This window comes from Lampetra fluviatilis, chromosome 14 (assembly GCF_964198595.1).
Source record: "Lampetra fluviatilis chromosome 14, kcLamFluv1.1, whole genome shotgun sequence".
Lineage (NCBI taxonomy): Eukaryota > Metazoa > Chordata > Hyperoartia > Petromyzontiformes > Petromyzontidae > Lampetra > Lampetra fluviatilis.
The window spans coordinates 405,693-429,743 of record NC_136288.1 but is presented as its reverse complement, the minus strand read 5'-3'; the positions used below and the strand labels follow the sequence as shown (position 1 = coordinate 429,743).

Genomic DNA, 24,051 nt, shown 5'->3' with positions numbered 1-24,051 from the left:
CGATACAAGCGGTGGCGACGCAGACAGTGCAAGTGCCCCCGGGTTCACAGATGTTGATTCCCCTCCGGTTGCGAAAACCATGGGTGAGGGAGGCTTCGGGACAGAGTATGCTTTTGGGTCCTTCTAACAAGGCTGTCGGGGGTCTTGATTTATCGGTGGCTCACACTTTGGTGCGGGCTGACAGGGATCCGTTTGTGATGGTTTTGAACGCGGGGTCGCGACCAGCTGTCATCCCGCAGGGCACCGTGCTGGCTCACGCGGCGCAGGTTCCTGGGGATGATGGGTTGGTTGCGCAGGTGGGCTCGAGCCCCGCGCGGAACGTTGAGCCAAGGGAAGACCTTGAGTGGGTCCATTCGTTATGTGCCGCCTCGGACGATTTGTCGGCGGCGCAGTTGGGTGCGCTGCGCGAGTTGCTCATTGAATTCTCTGATGTATTCAGTAAACATAAGTATGACATTGGGTGCACGGATTTGTTGCACCATCACATTGAAACGGGCGATGCGGCGCCGGTCAGGCTAAATCCCTTCCGACTGAGTCCCGTGGAGAAGGAACATGTTCAGTCGGCTGTTAACGATATGCTAGAAGCCGATATTATTTCACCCTCCTCTAGCCCGTGGGGAGCGCCTATTGTGCTGGTTAAGAAGCAGGACGGGTCCCTGCGATTCTGCGTTGATTTCCGTCGCCTGAATAAGATCTCTGTGGCTGACGCGTATCCGCTCCCCAGGAGCGCGATATTTTTCGACTCTTGATTTGTTATCGGGGTTTTGGCAGTTGCCGCTCGACGAAGAGTCGAAACCTAAGACAGCATTTCGGACTCCAGGGGGGCTGTTCCAGTTTAACCGGTTACCCATGGGACTTCACTCCTCTCCAGCGACGTTTCAGCGACTTATGGAGCTGGTTTTGTCGGGCTTGCAATGGGATACATGCTTGATTTATATGGACGATGTCATTGTTTTCAGTAAAACGTTTGAGGAACACCTCCGGCGATTGAGAGGGGTGTTCTTGCGAATGCGATCGGCTAAGTTGAAATTTAAACCGGCCAAATGTCACCTCCTTCGTAGGTCCGTTAGATACTTGGGTCACATTGTCGATTCTTCGGGGATCTCCACCGATCCCGCGAAGACGGATTGTGTCGGTTCGTGGCCGACACCTACGTCCGTTTCCGACGTGCGTAGTTTCATCGGGTTTGCTTCTTATTATCGGCGGTTCGTTGAGCACTTCGCCACTATTGCAAAACCCTTGCACGCTCTAACGGCGAAGGGAGTGAAGTTCAAATGGGGACCGGAGGAGGAGGCCGCGTTTCGCTCCCTCCGGGACGCCTTGGTGGGTGCCCCACCCTTGTGTTATCCCGATTTTGCCAGTCCCTTTTTGCTGGACACGGATGCTAGCAACACGGGCATTGGGGGGGTGCTATCCCAAGTCGTTGGGGGTGTCGAAAGAGTTGTCGCCTACGGTAGTAGGGTGTTGTCTCCGGCGGAGCAGCGCTACTGTGTCACCCGGCGCGAGCTGCTTGCCATTGTTTTTTTTGTGCAGCAGTTTAGGCCATATCTGTATGGTCGTCACTTTACAGTCCGAACGGACCACGCGGCGCTACAGTATTCATTGAGGGTCGCCCAGCCCTCGGGCCAGTTGTCGCGTTGGTTGGAAGTCCTCCAGGACTATCAGTTTACGACTACGTACCGTAAGGGGTTGCGACACACGAATGCCGATTGCTTGTCGCGGTTGTTGCCTTGTGATGAATGCGCGTGTTTGTCGGGATCGGCGCGCTGTAAACCGACGCTTGCGGGGGAGATGGGGGCACTGGCTGCGACAGCGGGCGCACCGAGTGGGGATGATTCCACTGCCTCTCAGGGTCGGGACTCGCTGCTCTCGCTGTCGCTCAGCGAATGGGGCCGCCTCCAGATGGCGGACAGCTCGCTGCTAGCATTGCGCCGCAAGGTTGGGGGTCCCGAGGGGGACCAGGAGCGTACCGGCTCCTATGTACTTGAGCGGGGCGTGTTATTGAAATGGGACAGTTTGTCCCGGCGGAACGCACTCGTGGTGCCTTCCGCTGTGAGGGGGAGGGTTGTCTTGGCGGCACACGAACGCCTCTTGCACTTGGGAGTTAACAAGACGCTTGCCCTGCTTCAGCGTGACTATTACTGGCCGGGAATGGGACGTGATGTGGTGCATATTCTGAAGGGGTGCGTTGAGTGCGCCAGGCGTAAACCACCGGCCGTGGCAGCTAATCCACCGCTGCAATCTATTCAGGTCTCGCGTACCAACGAGCTCGTTGCACTCGATATTTTGGGGCCCTTCCCAGTCACGCCGAGAGGGAATAAATATTTGTTAGTGGGGGTCGAATACTTTACCCGATGGCCTATGGCGTGGCCTCTCGCTAACCAGTCGGCAGCGGCTGTGACGGATGCCTTCGTCCAGGGCTATGTCCTGGACAAGGGGGCTCCCGAACGCCTGCTGACCGACCAAGGTAAAAATTTTTCGAGTAAATTGTTGCAAGAGGTGTGCGATCTGTTGGGTACCAAGAAGGTGCGTACCTCCCCGTACCACCCGCAGACTGACGGGATGGTGGAGAGACTCCACAAAACCTTGACTTCCATGCTGTGCCAGCAGGTGTGCGAGGCACATGTAGATTGGGACCTGCAGGTCCCGGGAGTCCTTGCCGCGTATAGAATGGCCCCCCATGCAGCTACGGGGTTTTCCCCATTCTATTTGATGTACGGTCGGGAAGCTGACCCGCCAATAGAAACGCAACTTGGCCTGTCCGCTCCACGAACTAATTCTAATTTGGCAAAACATATTAAGTTTAATATTCATAAGCTGACAGAGGCGAGGGAGGCCGCACGGCTTAATTCGCGGGCTCGCCAAATTGCTAATGAACGGTTGCGGGCACGGAAGGTGTCCATGCACGAATGGAAACCAGGTGACAGGGCCTGGCTGCATTGCCCTCAGGCACCCTTGGCTACGTCGCCTAAATTGTTGAGACCGTGGAGGGGACCCGTGGAGGTCGTGCGCGTTGCACGGCCCCAGTGCGTTCAGATAAAGTGGGGAAAGCGCCGGTGGTACGTTCACCCCTCCCGACTGAAACCGTTCTCGCCTCCATATGGCCTCCCCTTGTGTCGTGATGGCCGGGCGTGTGACGTGACCGGCGACCCAGAGGGGGAAATGTCTCTGCCTGATCCACACGTATTGTCGCCTGATCTGCTCCCAGGTGTCTCGGAACTGACAGCTGCCGATCACCGGCGGCCGGATCTCCGCGGCGGGGCCGGCCCTTTCAGGCCCGTTCCGCGCCGTCTGGAGCGGCCGGAACCGCCGGACGGTCGTCAGTGTCCCGCCCCATACGATGGACCAGCCAGACGGACTCGCGCCAGGTCGTGCTACTTTGCATGACCTGCCTCGTGAGGAGTCGGGGCAGCTGGAGCGCCTCGTCACTGCGTGTAGTCGCAGGGACGTGGGGCGCGTTCGTTTCGTATTTGCTCGTATCGTGTTATTGTTGACTTTTCGCGTTCATTGTCAATCTGTACATAGTTATTCTTGTTGTTGTTGTTGTTGTGTTATGTTACGGGGCACACTCGGGGGGTTATGGGGTTTTTTTTGTTGGTTGTCGTTTTATCGTCGTGGTTGGTTGTTGTTAGCAGCCGGGCCGGCTGCGAGCTATGTGGGAGGGGGTGATGTAGTGGTGATACGCGCTGGGTGTATATGTCGTGTGCCAGCGCGTATGTACGGGTGTGTGTGCGGTGACGCGCGCTGACGGGGAGGAGCAGGCGTCAGTGCGCGGGTGGGGGTAGTGCTGCTGATTGGCTGTGTGCCGGTGACGCGCCCAGAGGGAGTGATCGGGTAGCAGCGCGGTGTGATTGGTCGGAGAGTGGAAACACGCGCTGAGCGGAACCGGATCGTGGGGATAGCGCGTGGGGATTGGGTAACGGAGGAGCGGTGCCGACGTTGAGGTCCGCATCCGCTCCGTCTCCCGGGAAGAAGGGGTATATAAGGTGATGCACAGAGGAGCAAGGGCAGAAGTGGAACCATCTAAGAATGAAGACGAAGGTGTAGAGATAGAGCCCGGAGAGGAGAGAAATGGAGAGTAGAAGTGAGTAAGGTATAGTGTGTAGCCAGCGAGATAGAAAGGTCTACACGAGCTGAGTAATGTATAGTGTGTAGCCAGCGAGATAGAAAGGTCTACACGAGCTGAGTAATGTATAGTGTGTAGCCAGCGAGATAGAACGGTCTGCACGAGCCGAGTATGCATACGGTGTAGCCAGCGAGAGAGAACGGTCTGCACGAGCCGAGTATGCATACGGTGTAGCCAGCGAGAGAGAACGGTCTGCACGAGCCGAGTATGCATACGGTGTAGCCAGCGAGAGAGAACGGTCTGCACGAGCCGAGTATGCCTACGGTGTAGCCAGCGAGAGAGAGCGGTCTGCACGAGCCGAGTATGCATACGGTGTAGCCAGCGAGAGAGAACGGTCTGCACGAGCCGAGTATGCATACGGTGTAGCCAGCGAGAGAGAGAGGAGAGTGTAGCAGAGGCGCAGAGTCTACACGAGGCGAGAGAGGAGTGTAGCCGAGGCGCGGAGTCTACACGAGGCACAGAGAGCCGGCAGCACAGAATCCTGAGTCAAGAGAAGTGCGGTGTGAAGAAGAGAGGCCACGCGTTGTATTGTTACAAGTCAAGATTTAATAAAAGAAGTGTGTTCCCGTCAAGGAGTTTCCTGCCGTCATTTTCCAATACTTCACATATATACAGTACCACTGACATAGCAACGATCGTATGAGCATTAATACGGACTTGCTTGCCCACTTCCAGCGAGCGAAGGAGAGCAATAACAGCACGCAAAGGTGTGCTCACAGGCAACAGGAAGGCACGACTACCACTGTGCCTCGGACGCACGTCATGTGACCACCACATTGCATGTGCAGAGCTTTTTGCAGTTGCATAACAGCTGGCAGCAGCAGCAGCACCCTCAATAGCCATAGCCGTTTGCTTGTGGAACTCCTTTTGCATCACACGTGGCTAACTTTGCGAATTGGAGGTGCGGTGATTGCGAGCACACACGTGCGTGCCGTTATTCTTTACCGGTTTCCAATACGCATGCATTTCCCCCGCTTTTGATGGGCTTTTCCCCATCGTTTGCAAGGAGCGTCGGATGGATTCATCGCCATGGGGGGGGGGGGGGTGGTGGCCCTTACGTCCAGGCCTTGCAGGAGGGCCTCCACGCGGTTCTGGCCGGCGGAGGAGTCGCTGCCGTACTTGCGGGTGAGCGTCTCATCGGTGGACTGCAGGGCCTGCTCGATCTCCCTTGCCTCTCGCACGAACTGCACGTCACGGCAGACAACGCGGACGCAGGCGGCTCGGCGTTAGCGGATGATCGATGGGCTTCGCCGAACCCACCACCGCTTGCCGCCTGCCCACAACAACGCGATGGTGATCGCGCGGGGAAGGTGTTTCGCGAGTCGCAGTGAATGCGTTTCAAATCGACACCGTCGACAGATGCCTCCCGTGCGTTGGTGGGGAGGTCCTCACCTCGTCGCCCTTGCTCCTCTTCTGAGAGTCGGTGAGGAGCCGCAGAAGCTGGTTCCCGGTGGCGGTCAGGGCGTTGTATCGTGACCGCAGGTCCATGTACTGCAGACAGCATTGAAACATCGCCGGTGTGTTCTTACGGACAGAAATAAGTGCTGCAGACCTGCGGTACGTTTTGACGCGATACGGACAGGCCGTCGACTGACCATAGCAGTGAGGTTATGCGAATATGTATACATTGCTTAATAAACAGACGTTTCTTACAAGTCAACAATCTCAACGAGCATATTTGCGAAGAGATGTATGGAATGCATGTGAAAAGGTGGTATTTTGATATACATGGTGAAACGTAATGGGCAATTTCCAATATCACTTTAGAAGAAAAGTACAACACTTGTAAACCATTCATGAATCGTAAACCATTCATAAATTATTTATAAGATTTAAAAAAATGTGATGCTGCATTTCCAGTGATGAAATAACACAAATAGCACATTCAAACGTTCGCCAATAACACTACCCGACAAGGAAAACACATTATTGCCAACATTTTGGTGCAACGGCTCTTCTCCATAAGCAATAGAGAACTCCTTTCACCTCTCAGAATATCTCTCTTATACAGAAGGGCCATTGCCTGAAACATATATTTTCCTTTTGGGCATTTTGTTGTTACTTTTATTTTAAATTCACGTGTAGTGAAACTTGGCACCATGCCCCTTCAAGATACGCCACTGTCAGGAGATGAGGGAGGATGAGGGAGGATGAGGGAGGATGCTTCAAGTCACGCTTGAACGACCGTGGAGAAGTACCTCCTGCAAGATGGCATCGGACTTCTGGGCACTGTGAGGTGGCACCTTCTTCATCCCAGCTGGGTGATGTTGCCCAACCAAGGCTTTGTAGGTCTTCAGTGCAACCTCAAAATCCTGTAGTTACAGCGGACATTTGAAGGTTATTCATCTCTCTCCGATGCGACTGCAGGGTCGGTACCGCGTGCCGTTCGGCACGGTGTCCGACGTTTCGCTCCGCATGCTGGGAGCTTCTTCTTAGCAATGAATCGACATTCCAGAGGTCAGTTCATTGTGCCGAACAACACGCGACACGATCCGAAAGCACATCAGAGAGCTGTAACAGCATGGGCACAAAAAAACCAACGCAGCGGAGCTTTAAATAACGACGTAGTCACATGGAGACGGTGGAGACAGGAGTGCAGTCTCACTTTGACCGACGAGCAGCACTGATCGCAGTACTTCTGGCACTCATCCATCGACGCTTGTTTACGCTGAACTTCATTGGCCAGACTCTGCAACCCACACAAATCACGTACACACGTCACACGTATATGTCAAAAAGAAATTCCCTTAATTTTTGCATCTGTGCACAAGTTATATATTAGCTGTGTTTTACAAGTGATACAGACCTCCGTGCTGGATATAGACGTAAAAATAATTTTGTTTTAGTCAATCAGCTTATTGCCATTATATTCTTCTTTTTTTGTAAAGCATTTAAAAAAAAACAACAGGCAAAATGTTATTTTAAAATGTGCGAGACATTCCATGACATCAGGGATAGCTGAGTGGATTCCGTGTGTTCTACCAGAATACATTGGAGTTGTAGTTTTAGATGACCCTGCAGTATTGCTGTAAGCAAGCCTCATCAGCAGTCAAGCTTGCTAAATTGATTGTTTATCAGATGTAATTGGTAAGAGCTCTCTCACTAGATGATGGGGGATGTTGTCACTGGCAAAACAGTATTGTATAAAAACGAATGTATTATATTTGCAGTGTCGCACATTTTAACTTTATGAAGCCTCTATAAAACAGTACCAAACTAAACATAAATGCATAACTGTGTAGAGCTAGACAAACCGCATCACTGTTAGGTTCATATACAGTATGGTGTACCCCTTATAGGAACACATTTGTTTACAGAACACGTGATGTCTCCGTAGCATTAGACAACAGTGGGTAATAGAGCAAGGTTAAAATAACTTGGGGAAAAGCGACGATGATGGGAGGACATTTTAAAGTGGAGCAGTGCGAGGAAAGAAGCAGAGACAGAAGCGAGGTGACCTGCAGTGTGGTGGGTGAGTGGGTGAGTAGGTGACTGAGTGTGTGGGTGAGTGAGTGTGTTGGTGACTGAGTGTGTGGGTGATTGGGTGAGTGGGTGTGTTTGGTGACTGAGCGACAGAGTGGGTGATTGCGTGAGTTTTTGTGTTGGTGACTGAGTGTGTGGGTGAGTGACAGAGTGAGTGGGTTGATTGGGTGAGTAGGTGTGTTGGTGAGTGTGTGGGTGAGTGACGGAGTGAGTGGGTTGATTGGGTGATTGGGTGTGTTGGTGACTGAGTGTGTGGGTGAGTGACGGAGTGAGTGCGTGATTGGGTGAGTGGGTGTGTTGGTGAGTGAGTGTGTGGGTGAGTGACGGAGTGAGTGCATGATTGGGTGAGTGGGTGTTTTGGTGACTGAGTGTGTGGGTGAGTGACGGAGTGAGTGCGTGATTGGGTGAGTGGGTGTTTTGGTGACTGAGTGTGTGAGTGATTGGGTGTGTTGGTGAGTGAGTGTGTGGGTGAGTGATGGAGTGAGTGTGTGATTGGGTGAGTGGGTGTGTTGGTGAGTGAGTGTGTGGGTGAGTGACGGAGTGAGTGCGTGATTGGGTGAGTGGGTGTTTTGGTGACTGAGTGTGTGGGTGAGTGACGGAGTGAGTGGGTGTGTTGGTGAGTGAGTGTGTGGGTGAGTGATGGAGTGAGTGGGTGTGTTGGTGAGTGAGTGTGTGGGTGAGTGATGGAGTGAGTGCGTGATTGGGTGAGTGGGTGTGTTGGTGACTGAGTGTGTGGGTGAGTGATGGAGTGAGTGGGTGTGTTGGTGAGTGAGTGTGTGGGTGAGTGACGGAGTGAGTGCGTGATTGAGTGAATAGGTGTGTTGGTGACTGAGTGTGTGGGTGAGTGCCGGAGTGAGTGCGTGTGTTGGTGAGTGAGTGTGTGGGTGAGTGACGGAGTGAGTGGGTGTGTTGGTGAGTGAGTGTGTGGGTGAGTGACGGAGTGAGTGGGTGTGTTGGTGAGTGAGTGTGTGGGTGAGTGACGGAGTGAGTGCGTGATTGGGTGAGTGGGTGTGTTGGTGACTGAGTGTGTGGGTGAGTGCCGGAGTGAGTGCGTGTGTAATGGGTTCGAATTAGGTGCACACACACGCAGCTTGGAGGCAACACTATTTATTAAACGGTAAGTAATATAACACTGTATATAAGGTGGTGACCACCTTCCTCAACTCACTAACACTCTGGAACACGACACAGACTGGACCAGGCAGGCAACGGCCTGCCTGGCCCAGGACGACGACTTGGGACTTGACGACCGATGATATCTTCTCTTTGGAGTACAGTACAACAGCCTTGCTCTGCGTTCACACCACGCTTATATCTGCTTTGGCGTGGCCGGCTCCGCCCAGGCGTGGCTGGCTCTCTCCAGGCCACGCCTCCCTTCCCAGGACACGCCTCACTTCCCCCACCTCTGGGAAGGTCCGGATCCCTCCAGCACGTGACCCCCCAGGCACCCCCTTGGGGCCCCCAGCCCTCGTACGGGCCAACACAGTAGTGACCGTTCTATGTCACTACACGTGTGTTGGTGAGTGAGTGTGTGGGTGAGTGACGAAGTGAGTGGGTGTGTTGGTGACTGAGTGTGTGGGTGAGTGGGTGTGTTGGTGATCGAGTGTGTGGGTGAGTGACGGAGTGAGTGGGTGTGTTGGTGAGTGAGTGTGTGGGTGAGTGAGTGATGGAGTGAGTGGGTGTGTTGGTGAGTGAGTGTGTGGGTGAGTAACGGAGTGAGTAGGTGTGTTGGTGAGTGAGTGTGTGGATCAGCAACCATGACCCCCTGCCCCCCCCCCCCCCACTACAAAAACTTGGCAGCACCCTCCTGAAAAGTAGTAATGGGACTCAAGACAGAGATACCCGGGCAAATCAGCAGAATGGTAATAAAAACATGAAAATAATAACGTGCGTCTCTGCTTGGTGCAAGGGGCGCAATTGGGATCAACAGATAAAATGTGCCTTACACAACTACAACGAATGATGAAATTGCCGCTAGGGAGACGGTAGCAAAACGTTACCTGCCTCACCTGGATATCAGGAGGCAGTGGGTTTGATCCCGACCCTGACGCCTGTATATTTGTAGCTTGCATGTTCTCCCCGTGAGTGCGTGGATTTTTATCCGGGTTTTCACATTTAGAATCAACAAGCGTTCATAGTATTTGGCTACGATAGAGTTCCACACTATAAGCCACTTTTGTAGAGCTATCACCTGGGGCCTGGTTGCTTCTGCAAAATATCTATATAGCTTAGTGGCCCTTAGCTGGACAAAACCAAAATTATTTCTGTTTAAAATATAATTCACAATTACCTTGATTTGGGAGATCTGCTCACTGAGCCCGGCCTCCCCGTCGGGCTGCATGGACTGCACCTTCTCGTGCCGCTGCGTGGCCTCCTCCACCCACGGCTGCAGTGTCCCGTACGACTGCTTGTAGTTCTTCAAGGAGCGGCCAAGGTTCTCCAGCTCCAGCAGCCTGCGCAGCAGCGGCCACCATAAGACACGTATCCGTAAAAAGGTGGGGGGGAGAACCTAAACGGCACGCAGCCGTGCGGCGATTTCCCACCCACGCACCACCGCTGGTGGGAGGGCCTCCAATTGGGAGGGAGCTCTTTTAGGGACGCCTTCTGAAAAAGAAGGTACTTTGGCCTACTCTTTTACGCTCACCAGACGTGACGGGCACCCGCGCTTTACCCTACTGCCGGTAGCGACCTGCCAGTGGACCAACTGTGGTGCAACCGTCAATACCACTGGCTGGACAGAAGTGGGGCGGGGGTTTGGGGGGGGTATTTAATAAATCTGCTGATTGTTTTAATTGCCATGCCAGGAGACTGAACCGGCGACCTCTCTGGACCGTGCCAACCGTTACGCCACGGCAGCGGCCCTTTTTCTCGTGATGTAAAGCAGCATCATTGTTGAACGAGGTGACGTGGTAATTGGCGCTGAATAAGAACAACGGTATCGTCATCGGTCCAAGGACACGCAGGCACCTCAACAGCACACGTGTGCGATCCCCACGAGGTCTGCTTACGTCTGTATTAAATCGACCAAAAAAAGAATCGTACTTATCCATGAAAGTGCCTCCTCTCACCAATTAATCGAGCGTCTAGTGCGCCATTAATATCAGCCGAGGGATGTGGCGGTGAGGCGGTGACGAGGCAAAACGGCGAGACGGTGAGGCGGTGAGGCAGCGAGTTGGTGAGATAGTGACAAGGTGAGATGGTGAGGCGGTGAGGCAGTGAAATGGTGAGGCAGTGAGATGGTGAGATGGTGAGGCGGGGCGGCAGCGAGTTGGCGAGGCGGTGAGCCAGCAAGGCGGTCAGGCAGAGAGGCAGAGAGTTCGTGAGTCGGTGAGTCGGTGAGACAGTGAAGCGGTGAGACGGCGAGGCGTCGGCAGCGCTCACCGGTTGTCGATCTGGTTCTGGACGTTGTCCCAGCGCGTGGCCGCGTCCTCCACGCGCTCGCGGTAGAGCTCAACGTTGATGTCGCGCTCGCTGTGGCCGCGCTGCAGACGCTCGCTGGCCAGCTTCGCGCGCTGCACCTGTCCCTCAAGCGCCGTCTGCGTGGCCTTCTGCTGGGACATCTCGCTCTGCCATTGCTGCGGGGGGCACAGTGGGAGGGTGGTTGGTTGGTTAGCCATGGCAAGTCACACCGTCGTCGATGTTGACATGACATCACAAACTTTGGTTGACGCTTCTTCGCAAGTAGAATGCCATTGAAATGTGACAGCTTAAGTCCTCCCCCGCCGAAGGCTCAAGGTGTGTTTGCACCACCATGGTTGGCTACGTACGGTGCGAAAGATGTACAAAATACATACATACGTACGTGTCCCGTATGTTAACTAGAGATTTCTTTTTGTACGTGTGCATTTATGTAAGTTGGAATTTCTTTTGCACCGTATGTAGTCAACCGTGTTAATCGGAGGAGTGGGAACGTTACAAAAATATTCCCAACTCAGAAAATATGAAGATTTGCCGTAATATTAGAAGTTGTGTATATTGATATAACCCACCCCCATAAGATTATCTGCAACATTATTTGACTTATATTTTCATATAAATATATAAAACAAATGACGTATCGACCTCCTGAGCTGGTTGTTTTTTTTTGTTCTGTATTAAAATAAGATTCACGTCCTGACATGTTTCTTACATATTTGCCATACATCTCCTCTGGCCGGAACGATCAACAATTCACAGTACCTCAATGAGACGTATCAAAAAAAGTGTGACAAAACGCAAGAGGGCAAAAAACCTCACAGCTGAACGGGTGATTATTTTCTGACGGATACCTTGAGGAGCTTTGTGAAGGACTCCACCTCATCCACGCTGTTGGGGACATTGTCTGCCTCGAGAAGGCGAGTTTCCATAGCCCCCACCATGGTCTCGGCCTTCTTGCAATTCTGCACCACTGGCTGTAGAGCTTTGAGACTGACAAACACATCACAAGGTAAAGCTTTGAGACTTGACTAAAGGCTCACAGAGTGCTTACCACAAATGAACCGAAATAACTTTGCTGATCTCATCGAGGAGCACAAACCATCAACGCGCCAACTCTTGTCATTCTCGCGGCGGCGGCTTTTGGCTGGCCATCTGGAATGCTCTTCCCTCCAATAATTAGGAAGCCACCGTAGCTATGCACTTTCAAATCTAGATTGAAAACTAATTTATTTTAGAACTGCATTTGCGTTTAGTTTGTTGTCCTTTTCCTGCACCTCCGATGAGCACAGTTGGCTACATGCGGTGCGAAAGAAGTTCAACATTCTTACAAAATGACAGACTGCAGAGGCAGTAACATTAGAACACGATGGCCAGGTGGCTCAGCGGTCAGAGCACCGAACTGGGTGGGTACGTGATACGTGTCTCATCGCTTTTCGCCACTCACTCTTCAAGGCAGGTAGTGGAGAGGTCACCCACAGAGTCCAGCCTCTGCTTGACGTTGGTGAGGGTGGTTCGAAGTTCCGCCTGTTTAGGGCCCAAGTTGGCCTGGTTCAGAATGGGGCCACAGTTCTGGCCAATTCGTTCCAACTCATCCTTCAGGTTCTTGATCTCGAGTTGGATTCTCTGCAGGATGGAACAAAAATCCCTTTTCAAACAAAACAAAGGTTCATAACACGATTATGACCAAAAATTGCCTCTACATGTTAAAATAAAGATGTATGCATATATATTTTTTTCACTGTTCACTCAGCCTGCAGCTTAGCCTTAGGGCTTTATGTAAACCCAAAGTGCCAGTAGGCTGACCCCAGCTCAGCCTACGGGCACTTTGCCTTCAGCTTCGATGAAGAGTAAGAACCACCTCGGAGTGGGCCCAGGGTGGTTCAGAGGTCAGAGTGCAGAGCTGGCACCGTTCATCGAACTGGGTTCTTAAGCGTTGTGAGGCGATGGCCTCAGCCCGGTCACCGAGAACAGCACAAATAAAGTCCATCACATTGAATTTGGTTTTGCATTTAATTTGGTTTGAGCACAGATTTGAGAATTTTAATAAATATATGTTTAACTGTCATGCAATACATTTTCATATTTAAAGGAGGGCAGGTGGAAAGGTGCTTCCTCACTCCTTTGTGGACCAGAGGTCGCTTGAAGCTATGTTAGAAGTAGTTCTTTGATATCGACTTCCATGGGGCAATACTCTGACATGGAGGACTGCATTGCTCTGCGAAAGATCTGAATTAATTTTTTATCACATGACAGAAATAGCAGAATTGGGTTTAATTTGGGGGAAAAGACAAAAAAGACAAAAAACCACCCAGCTCAACAGCTACCAAATTAATTATCCGGGTTGTGAGACACTCCGGAAAGAGGGACGCTCCCTAAACTTATGCCAAATGTCAATAAAGTTATACAAATATGGTCACACACGAACACATAAACACCTAACAAATTATAATACGAAATAATGATTTACAACCCACCACACAAAAAATAAAAGTATATTATACATCCCATCAGCCACATGGATTTCGGAAGTGCGTATATTCAGCAACATCGGTTCAACACGAGCACACTCTGGACCACTCTCAACATTCGCAGTCTCATCAGCAGATTCAGGCTTGTTTGAACCAATGCTGGTGAACTGCCAGATGTTTCGATTATAAAGAGCCACAACCAATTTTTGTTTCTTATTATCCAGAGAATACGGGATTGCTGCACGTGCAAATTCAAGTTAAGGCATTTAACCAAGGCGAGAACTCAGGAAACCAGGATGAGTCTCATAAGCGAGATTAACCTAGCTCACCAAATATTACCAAAAAGCAAAAATACTAATAAAAAGTTACAGCAATGAAGCAAAAAAATTAAAATCAGAGCAAACAAACCCAACTGCGTGTCATATGAGAAATCACAAAAATATCCCGTAAACACCAATCAACATTCCGTAACAAATTCCCTGAAGCACAAGTCGGCTGGGGCAAATTATTTTTCGACTGATCGTGGTACAATTGCAATTGATTTCCAAAAAACATGAAACAGAAAGAGGGCGACTCTTGTGCCAATGCGGAAACAGATGCGGATATACGTATATATATACGCTCAAGAGCTTAGTTCGAGGGAGACAGCCGTCACTCTGTGGACACGTCGCCCGTCTTGACGTGCAAACTCCAGTAAATTACGCAATTCAGTTGGCGATCGACGTTCAAAGCGGACAACGACGCACAGAGGGATGGCGCCACCCCCGTGGTCGCCCTCCGTGATCCGTGGATCAAACAAATCGCTCGCTACACCGGTGTACGGCAGCGAGAACAGTTTACGCGAACACCGTCGCAAGAGGTCACGCCTTCGGCGCGACGGCCCTCCGCCGACTGAGCGCGATGAACGAGTGGCGTAGACACGTCCGGACTGCGACCGCGAGGGAGTCGCCGGCGAAGAATCGACAGCCGGGCGTTGCGCTGCGATCGGTGTGGGAGTGCGAGGGGGTGCCCCTCCCCTACCTCCTGGTCTCCGGTGCGCTGGCGGAGGTCTCCCTCTGGGTCGTGACCGAGCGGCGTGCGGACCTTGGGCAGCGTCTGCTCCGCGTAATTCTCCAGCAGCTGCAGAATACGCTGCAGGCTGCCCATATTGCCCTGGCAGGCCGAGTCGTCTTGTTTCCCTTGGGTAGAAAATGAGGTCGGTAGCAGGATTGTTTAACATGCTATAACAAGCATTTCACGACCAGTATTATTCACAGTAAAGGTTTTTCTTTTGTTGGTTTTTTCTTTTATTTTCCATAGCAAGAGTTGTTTTGGGGTTAAATCACGTAAATGTTAATGTGCCGTTAAACCCGCCACCACCTGACACAGCCAGTTAGTAAAGTTGGTCACACCAGTGTGCTGAACTAGTGACGAATTGGCATATTTTGTTGACATAATTGGCTGTCGGGTGGTTGCGGGTTTCACGACACATTAATATATGTGGGACCTAACCTAAAACACCTCGATAATGTATAAATGTGTCGTTAACCCACGGTCCGCCAACGCAACCAATGAGTAAAGTATTGTCGCGTAAACAGAACGTGCAATCAGTTACTGCTTCAGCATACAATTTGAGTCCGACGTTTTCCCTCATTGTGATGAAGCTGGCCGTTGTAATCAGAGGTGAAACGACGTGCTCAAATTGTAAACGTTGTGGGTTTACTCTCCAATGCACAACAGGTGTAGGAGAGTAAACCCTCTGTCCGGCTTGCGTTGTTAATGGGTACTGTGCATTGTTGCCTTGCTGTCTTCTAGGACTGTTGTTGCTTTTGTTCTTTTTGCTGCCTTGCCCAAGCTTCCACTTACTGTTTGATTTACCAAATTGGCCGGAATTGATATACTTTTGCAATTTGCACTTATATCCTTTATTTATTTTCTTTGTGTGTAACTTGTTTACCCTTCCTATACTCTGCACTCCTATCGGTCTTTGTATTGTTGCAACTTTCTGACCCGCCCCTACTGGACATCTGTGAAGAAGAGCTTGATAGCTCATCAGATTCTTCCAGTATAAATAAAAGATTCTGAATTATTCTGAAAACAAATGTGGAAGAGTAGGCCAAATACCCTCCATAGAAGGGGCTCTCTAGAGCCTCTCTCCTGTGGAGGTCGTTCCGCCATCAGTGGCATGAGAAAAGCAAGCAATTGCAGGGCTGCACGATTACTCGTAACCTTCCCCGCTTTAATCTCCCGACCGGCGATCCGGAGGTTGCCGGTTCAATCTCCCTGCGCAGCAGTTGAAAGTTTCCCAAATTTCCATGCCTCTGTTTAGCTTGCAGTGTTAATGGGTACACCTCGGTCAGTCTATGAACTAGTCTATCGACTAACTGTGGAACTGTGTGTTGTCTTACTGTGGTCTAGGACTGTTGTTGTTGTTGTTGTCATTTTTGCTGCCTTTCCCAATCTTGCGTTTGAATGTAAAAAAATCGTCAGGAATCGATATATACCCATACACTTTATTCATTTGCATCCGTTTATTATATTTTTTGCGTGCGCACACGGAGGGGGAGGAGTGGCACCTTTTTCGATCTGGCCCAGCAGCATCTGGTAGTGCTGCTTGCAGGAGCGCATGTCGCTATCGGCCCTCGAGCGGTCGTCGGCTCCCAGCACCTTGGAGCCATGCAGGTGTTTCTGGAAGCCCTCGTGATGCACGTCCAGGTTGCGCATGGTGCCCCGGTGCTCCTCTAGGCCGAGCTGTTCGAACTGGCGGCACGACAGCGTCGCGGCCCGTGAATACGCGCAAAAAAAAAGGCGAAAGAATTAAGATCTTTCGGGGCGATTGCCATTCGCGTGCACCTATGAAGGCCAGCACTTGGGACACGGGGTGGTGGTGTGGTCAAGCACCACGCCTAGCCGCCTTAATCTCGCCAGTGGTGATGTTTACACATCGTACCCGGTTCTCATTTGAGGCTGAGTCCACCTAGGGAAGGCCCCAGGACCGGTGCAGATATCCTTCACTGGTGTTGGTGGCCATGAGCAGGAATCAAACTTATGTTGTCGGGTTTGTAGTGAAGCACGCTAACCGCTGCATTATCGCTCCTCACACGCATGCATAAATGTTGCAAGTGACATGGCCCAGCAGTAGCGCATTGACCGCAGCTGCCGGCAGTCCAGAAATATACATTGTTGTACTGTACTGCACTCTCAAGTCTAAGTATTTCACCTTAATCAACCGGTGCTGGCAGCTGATTGGTGAATTATGGCCCTCCTCCAGCAGAGGATTGACAAAGAGGGCAATACATGTTAAGATCCAAGTCAATTGAACAAACTATAATCCGAGATGAAAAAAGGATTTCATTCCTGAATCGAATAACGACCGCAAATCGAGTCGATTCACCGCACTTCCTGTGAGTGTGAAACCCGAATACATGCCTCGTGCATGCAAGCAAATGCGACCACACGCGAGACAGGCTGACCACTCGATGAACGGACACGGGCAAAGTGCCACCCAGCGTTCGCTCACCGAGGATGGGTTCCAGGCTTGAACGGTTTTGATGTCCTCCTGCAGTCGGAGCCAGCCCAGCAGGCTCTGCATGTCGATCTGCTGCTGGTGCCACAGGTTGAGCAGGGTCTGGTAGAGCTGCTCAGTTCTGAACAAAAAGGAAACGGCGATTGGGGAGACAAAACCGGAAAACAGAACAGCGTGGTGGTGAGATGTAAACTCCCTCGCCTGGCATGCAGGAAGTGGGTTCAATCCAAACCCTGATGCCTGTATATTTGGAGTTTGCGTGTTCTCCCCGTGGTCACGTATATTTTTCTCCGGGTCCTCCAGTTTGTCCCCTCCACATTTAGGAACATGTGTTGAGAGTATTTGGCTGCTATAAATGTCTACATAATAAGCCACTGGGCAGGTCGCTTCTGAATAAGCAATATTTAAAAATACTTTTTTTTAAACACGCTTTAATGAAATGTACCGTACGAGTAATGGCAGAACTCCACGACTCCAGGAAGTGGCCCCGAAGCTTGCCATAATGGGACCGTGGTGATTTACAGCCAACGTGAGTTGAGCGTGGACAATTAGACCCAAGCCGAAACATAAGATATAAAAAAGATTGCTTAAAATATATATATATTATTTTTAATGATAGAATATAGTACTGTCATCAGTATGACATACGTATACCAAGTTTGCAGTTGATACGACATTGGGAAGTGGGTTAAAATTGAGTTACAAGATTTGAGGATACGACAACAGACAGAGTTGAGGATACAACAGACATAGCTCAGTAGGCCTAACCTGGTAATATAAAAACAATAGTTTATAGTTTAAATATCTAAATGACTATGAAAACGGTAATGTTCTTCTTCTCGGTTCTTTCGGTAAAGTCACGTAGAAGGGAAGTAATAAAATAATAAAAATAAAACACAATAAAATTATATAATAATATAATATTTTTATTTTTATTATTTTATTACTTCCCTTCTACGTGACTTTACCGAAAGAACCAAGAAGATGAATCCCTGCAGTCAAGAAAGCTTTAAATCGAAAGGTAATGTTCTTCTTTGTATGGTTGCTGATGACTCAAATTTTACATTGAGTCGTTCAATGTTCCATGTTTTGTTCTGGGTGACCACAGTCACCGAACAACAGAGGATTTAACATTTTCTATTTGGCATCAAGTATCTGCATCTGCCATGGTTTGCATGACAATAGTGTCAGTGCATAATAATAGCATCAGGCAGGAGAACCATATACGTTTCAATCATCAGCACTTCCTGAAGAAGTGCAATGCAATATTTTCAATTCATCAGGAAATGTAGATGTTTTTTTTGGATAGCGCACAAAAGGCTGTGTGTGCATTCTTCACATATTCCTGTGTGTTGTTTGAAACACCAGTGTATGCACATCTAAGACAATTATTGAAAGCAGACCGGGATCACATTGATGAAAGAGGCGAGCGAGAACACAATTGAGTATTTTTGGAAGACTAAAAAAATGCTTGCAATGTTTTTTTTTGTTTTAGTAATAATTACAGTATTTGAATGTGTTGAGTTAAAACACTGACATGATATTTAAGCTCACACCCAATATGATTTTGACAGTGTGGCTATGTTGCCTGACAGAACCTGTGGCGATGACAAGCATTATAATTTCACAACTGAACACTAAAAAAAAAACGAAAATTACAGTTGGCATTAAAATGCACACACACACACAAGCTCCCTTAAAGTCCACAAATCCTCAGGTATTTGTATTTACATTTTCTTACGTAGCGGTGAATATTTTTTTGCAAATATTGTAAAAAATCAATGCACGTGTTTTTTTACCTGTCTGCAGAATCCTTCTGATCTGCAGTGGTGGCCTTGGATGATATGTCGTACACAGGCTGCTTATACTTTGCAATCTCTTCCTTTACGATCTACAACAAGGAGCGCGCAAACACACATGCAATGCTCTCATCGGGCACAGAGAGGGCTAAAACCTAATTATAAAAAGTCACAAGTGACGAAGCTAATAACAACAATCACCAGCAGAATCAGAATTTGTATTTCGACTGGATGAATCCCATGAGCTATGAAGCTCTTTCTCACAGATGTCAAGTATGGACGGATCAGCAAGTTACAACAGAATTTTCTTTTTTTAACTATCGGAGTACAAACATAGAGAAAATGGTAAGCGAGATATGAAATATGATTAAATAGTACATTCATTATTTATCAAGATTGGGCAAGGCAGCAAAACCAACAATTAATCAGTTCCAGACCACACAAAGATAACACAGTCCCTCAATAAAAGCATCAGCCAGCAATGCTGTGTAATCGACGGAAAGAATGAGTTGCTCCAGTCAGTTGCTGAAGAAGCTCCCAGGTATTGGGAGTGAAACGTCGGGCATTGTGCCAAACACCCACACACTCTTGAGAAAACGCTCACCACTGAATCCTGAATGAGAGCTTCAAGCCGGGGAATGGTGGTGAATTTGTCCACAGAGTACTTCTGCCTCAACGAGTCCAGCAGCCTCTTGAGAGCCATCTCCAGGTCACTGGCTCCCCGAGAAAACTGACAAACACAGCACAGTCAAGTTTTGCTGATCGAGAGGGAGCCTACCTAGCCCGCAATCATCTTGCGCAAGCGAATTATACGAGGTTGTCAATTGGGATGCCGCCACGGTGTAATCGTGAGCGCGCCGCCTCACAGCGTTCGGTCTCCCGGCGCGACAGCTGAAACGATGGTTTTGAGTTCCTTAAACCCTGCCGCCTCTTTCCACCCTGCAGTATAAAATTGGTACATCGCAGATATTCGATCGGCAGGTCACGTATGGTGGGGTAAAGTGTGGGTATACTTACACCCTATTTCCAAGACGTCTGCTCAAATTGGCAGTGTAGCCCCAAACACTCTTTAAACGGTCTCTCTGGAGCTCTCTTTGGTGGAGGCCCCACTGCCAGTAGTGGCATAAGCATGATATTGCAGGGCTGCACCCATACCTTTTGGAGCATGCGGTTGCTATAAATTTCCACGTGATAAGGCCAGGTCGCTTCTGAAAAACAGCTATATAGCTTGGTGGGCCTTACCTGGTAAAATAAAAAAAAGTTTATAGTTTAGTTTAGTAACACAGTTTCTAAACTCCCATTGTCACTTGTCTTCCTCTTTTTGCATGCATGTCGAACTTCCTTTGCACCGTAACATAGCCAAGCGTGCTAATCGGAGGTGAGAATGGAACGTGCGTGTGTTTGTGTGACGTCAGCGTTACCTCTTTGTCCTTGAACTGGCCAGACTTGCTGTTGATGAGGCGGATGTAGTTGCTCGTCTTGTTGAGAAGCTCCGTGTAGCGCGTGTAAATGTCCATGTACTGGGTACGCGGAGGTGACGGCAAACGGATTTAGAGTCACAACACAGCTCTCGAGAGGGAGCAAAAGTTACGTGAGCGCCTCTTGGAAAAAGAACATTTGAATGACATCCAAATTAGTAATTGCGTAATACAAAATTCCTTTTAAAAACTTTGCAATTTAAGTGGATAACGTTGATATAGTTTTGTTTTGTTTTTGACACATTAACTTTTCATCGAGTCACCACACGTCCCTTCCGATTTCAAAATACATTTTCAAAAAGTATCACCCGAACACGCCTGCTATCATCAAACCTTGGAAACTAGGCATACGTGAGCCTGGATATTGCTTGTAATGGAAATAACCATGCATAAAACAGGTACTATATAGGCTGCTGTGGGACTAAAGTGTATGGAGTGCATAACAATATAACGTTGTACTGTACCATGCTCTCACATCTATGCTCCCCACCTTCATCAACCCACACTGACCAGCAAACCCTAAAGCCTGCAACATCTGGCATTTCCAATCATGATCCTATTGATGTGTTAACCAGGCTCAGACCTGCTTAGAAATCGAGCAGGTGAATTCACTGTGATTTGGCCCTCAGTACCATCGAGGTGCATGTGTGCAAAGACAGAGATCCCCTGTACAGCCTCTAACACTGTTGGGGCAAGTGGCCTTAGTGAGCACCCGTGAAGGCCGGCACGGCACACGAGGGGGTGGTGTGGCAATCACCACGCCCGGCTTCCTTTGTCTCCCCAGCGCTAATGTTTTACACACTGCACCAGGAACTCATTTGAATGCTGAATCGACCTCAACTGAATGCCCAGGGATCGATTCAGACAACCGTCACCGATGTTGGCCGTGAGCGAATGCCGTTTCGCTGGGTAGCGCAGCGCAGAGCGCGAACCAGCCGCATTGGCGCCCCCACCACCACGTGTGCACGGTTTGCGCACGCGCGCACGCACGCACCTCCTTGGTGACGGTGTCGGAGAGGGAGGTCTGTTCTCGGGGCGTAATGGTAGAAGAGTGGAACTTCTCCACCCACAGTCGGTAGTTCTGAAGGTGGTCTTCGTAATCCTGCATGCAATGCGGGGCAACGGGGGAAGGGACTCGCCTGAGCACTTGAGAGTGACAAAAATCCATTTGACGATTCACACCGGCGCACGAAACTAACTGGGGATAAGACACGCAGCAACATTAGCACCATCCTGTAGCACTACAAATACAGGCAGCAACATTAGCACCATCCTGTAGCACTACAAATACAGGCAGCAACATTAACACCATCCTGTAGCACTACAAATACAGGCAGCAACATTAGCACCATCCTGTAACACTAAAGAGACCCAGCAACATTACCACCATCCTGTAACACTAATGCCCATCTGTGGTCATCCTTACAGCAGCGGCTTTTGGCTAGCCATCAAACAAAACGGTCCCTGCATCGTGCGCTTTCAGATGCGCTTCTGCGGCCGTCTGGAACGCTCTTCCTTCCGATATTAGGAAGCCACTGAAGCTTCTTCTTCTTTAGTGCTGCCTAACGGCGTGTGCGACTTCACGATGATATTGGTCCCGGTCTAGCACGGCGTGTAGAGTTTGTGCTGTTGTTAATTGTAGCCATGTTTTGATGTTACTGAGCCATGTCGTTTTTGGCTGTCCTGGTCGTTTTTTCCCTTCGATTTTTCCTTCCAGGATTTGCTTTAATAGCTGGTATTTGTGGTCGTTTCGGGCAATGTGGCCTAGGTAGTAACACTTCCTGCTAATGATGGTCTTCAGCAGTTGCCTGTCAGTGCCCATATCTTGCAGAACTTGTGTATTGGTGGTTTTGGCTGTCCATGGGATTTTCAGCATTCTTCGATACAGCCACATTTCGAAAAAGCTTCGAGCCTTTTTGTTGCTGTTGATGTCAGTGTCCACGTCTCTACTCCGTACAGCAAAATTGACCAGATGTAGCATTTCAGTGTGCGAAGTTTCAGTGATGTACTCAAGTTGTGGTCTGCAAGGAGTGTTTTCCATTTAATAAATGCTTGCCTTGCTTGTTCGATTCTGCTCTTGATTTCGACTTCATGGTTCAACTGATCGTCAATGATTACACCAAGATATTTAAATCGGTGTACTTGTTCCAACTTTTTTGCTGCCCAGCTTGATTGTTATTTCGCTTGTAGTTCGGTTGACCTTCATAACCTTTGTTTTCTTTTTGTTAATTCGTAAGCCCCATATTTGACTCTCTGCGGCAACCACGTCCAAGATTTGTTGTAGATCTTGTTCCGAATCGGCCAGCAGTGCAGTGTCGTCGGCATACCTGATGTTGTTGATGTATTGTCCATTGACTTTAATACCAATGTTTTTATCTGCTAGTGTTCGATCAAAAATCTGCTCCGAGTAGATGTTGAAAAGACTCGGTGACAGTGGGCAGCCTTGTCGTACACCTTTTTGTATTGGTGTTGGGTCTGTCAATTCGTTGTCATATCGGAGTTGGGCCGTTTGCTTACAATAAATAGCAATGATGAAGTTGATGTCGTTTTTATCTACAGTAATCCCTCGCCACTTCGCGGTTCAAGTTTCGCAGCCTCAGTGCATCGCGGATTTTTCAAACTGATTTAAAGGCCTCATTATACCTGTGCAGTAACACTATCATCATCATTCATCATCACATTCATCGAACTGCACAGGTCTGTCATCGTCGTCATTGTCATCGTCGTCGTCGTCATTACTGGAGTCAAGTCTCAAGATACTACTGTCATTGGTGAGTGTAGAACACCATAATACGTATCGTATGAGAGAGAGAGAGAGAGTAAATGTATAATATTAAGGTTTTATAATTAAATATATTTAAGTAAAATATATATATAAAGTATAAATATACATATTTTAAACATTTTGGTACCCACACACATATACGGAAATTCCTAGGGGGCCAATCCTACTTCGCGGATTTTCACCTATCGCAAGGGGTTCCGGTCCCCATTAACCGCGATAAACGAGGGATCACTGTAGTCCCAGTTGTTTTAATAGAGCTGTTAGTCGGTCGTGGTCTACTGAGTCAAAGGCTTTCTCGTAATCTATGAAGCAGATGTACACTTCTTTCTGATGTTCGTAGAATCGCTGTAGTAGTATCTGTAGACAGAAGATTGCTTCTCTTGTGCCTAGTCCTTTGCAGAAGCCAAACTGTGTGTTCTTCAATGCATTTTCGCATGTGGAGCATATGCGCTGTTGGATCACCTTCAGGAAGACTTTCAGCATGTGGCTCATCAAGCTTATCAGTCTGTAGTCTTCGCATTTCCGGCTTGTTGCTTTCTTTGGTATGGCCACAAAGATGGATTGTAGCCAGTCGGATGGAATTTCATTGCCATTGTATATTTGATTGTACCAATTAGTCAGTTGTCGTATGTTGTTGCTGTCTAATAGTTTGAGCAATTCTACATGGATTGTGTCGGGCCCACACGCTTTGCCTGGCTTAGCTGTTTTGATTGCATGTTCTACTTCTGATGTTAAAATGTGTAGAGCGTCTTTCGACATCTGTTGGTCTTTTTCTGCAGGTGTTCTCACTGAAGCTATGCAAGTTTAAATATAGATTGAAAACTCGTTTCTTTAGAACAAATTGTTGTGTTTTGTTTGTTGTCCTTGCTCCGCACCTCCGATTATCAAGGTTGGCTGCGTACAATATGAAAGAAGTTCAACATACATACACCTGCAGACTCGTTCTGCAATCGCCTTGCATGACACAGGGACAGCTGCCACCCGGGGTCC

At 49.1% G+C, this 24,051-nt stretch overlaps 1 protein-coding gene across 3 annotated transcripts in view; it reads right to left on the bottom strand.

The window, feature by feature from the left end:
• Positions 1–24,051, bottom strand: part of LOC144935785 (uncharacterized) — a 129,824-nt gene that overhangs the window by 45,398 nt on the left and 60,375 nt on the right. For all 3 annotated transcript variants that reach the window (XM_078862531.1, XM_078862532.1, XM_078862533.1), the window contains exons 22-36: positions 21,271–21,378; positions 20,220–20,318; positions 19,403–19,528; positions 18,799–18,890; positions 16,994–17,120; positions 16,050–16,233; positions 14,515–14,672; positions 12,471–12,649; positions 11,878–12,016; positions 10,991–11,184; positions 9,900–10,062; positions 6,732–6,815; positions 6,325–6,438; positions 5,519–5,617; positions 5,185–5,310 (exon numbers count right to left, since the gene is read on the bottom strand). In XM_078862531.1, coding sequence (XP_078718657.1) covers positions 5,185–5,310; positions 5,519–5,617; positions 6,325–6,438; positions 6,732–6,815; positions 9,900–10,062; positions 10,991–11,184; positions 11,878–12,016; positions 12,471–12,649; positions 14,515–14,672; positions 16,050–16,233; positions 16,994–17,120; positions 18,799–18,890; positions 19,403–19,528; positions 20,220–20,318; positions 21,271–21,378 — 1,992 coding nt within the window. The remainder of the gene's footprint in view (positions 1–5,184; positions 5,311–5,518; positions 5,618–6,324; positions 6,439–6,731; positions 6,816–9,899; positions 10,063–10,990; positions 11,185–11,877; positions 12,017–12,470; positions 12,650–14,514; positions 14,673–16,049; positions 16,234–16,993; positions 17,121–18,798; positions 18,891–19,402; positions 19,529–20,219; positions 20,319–21,270; positions 21,379–24,051) is intronic.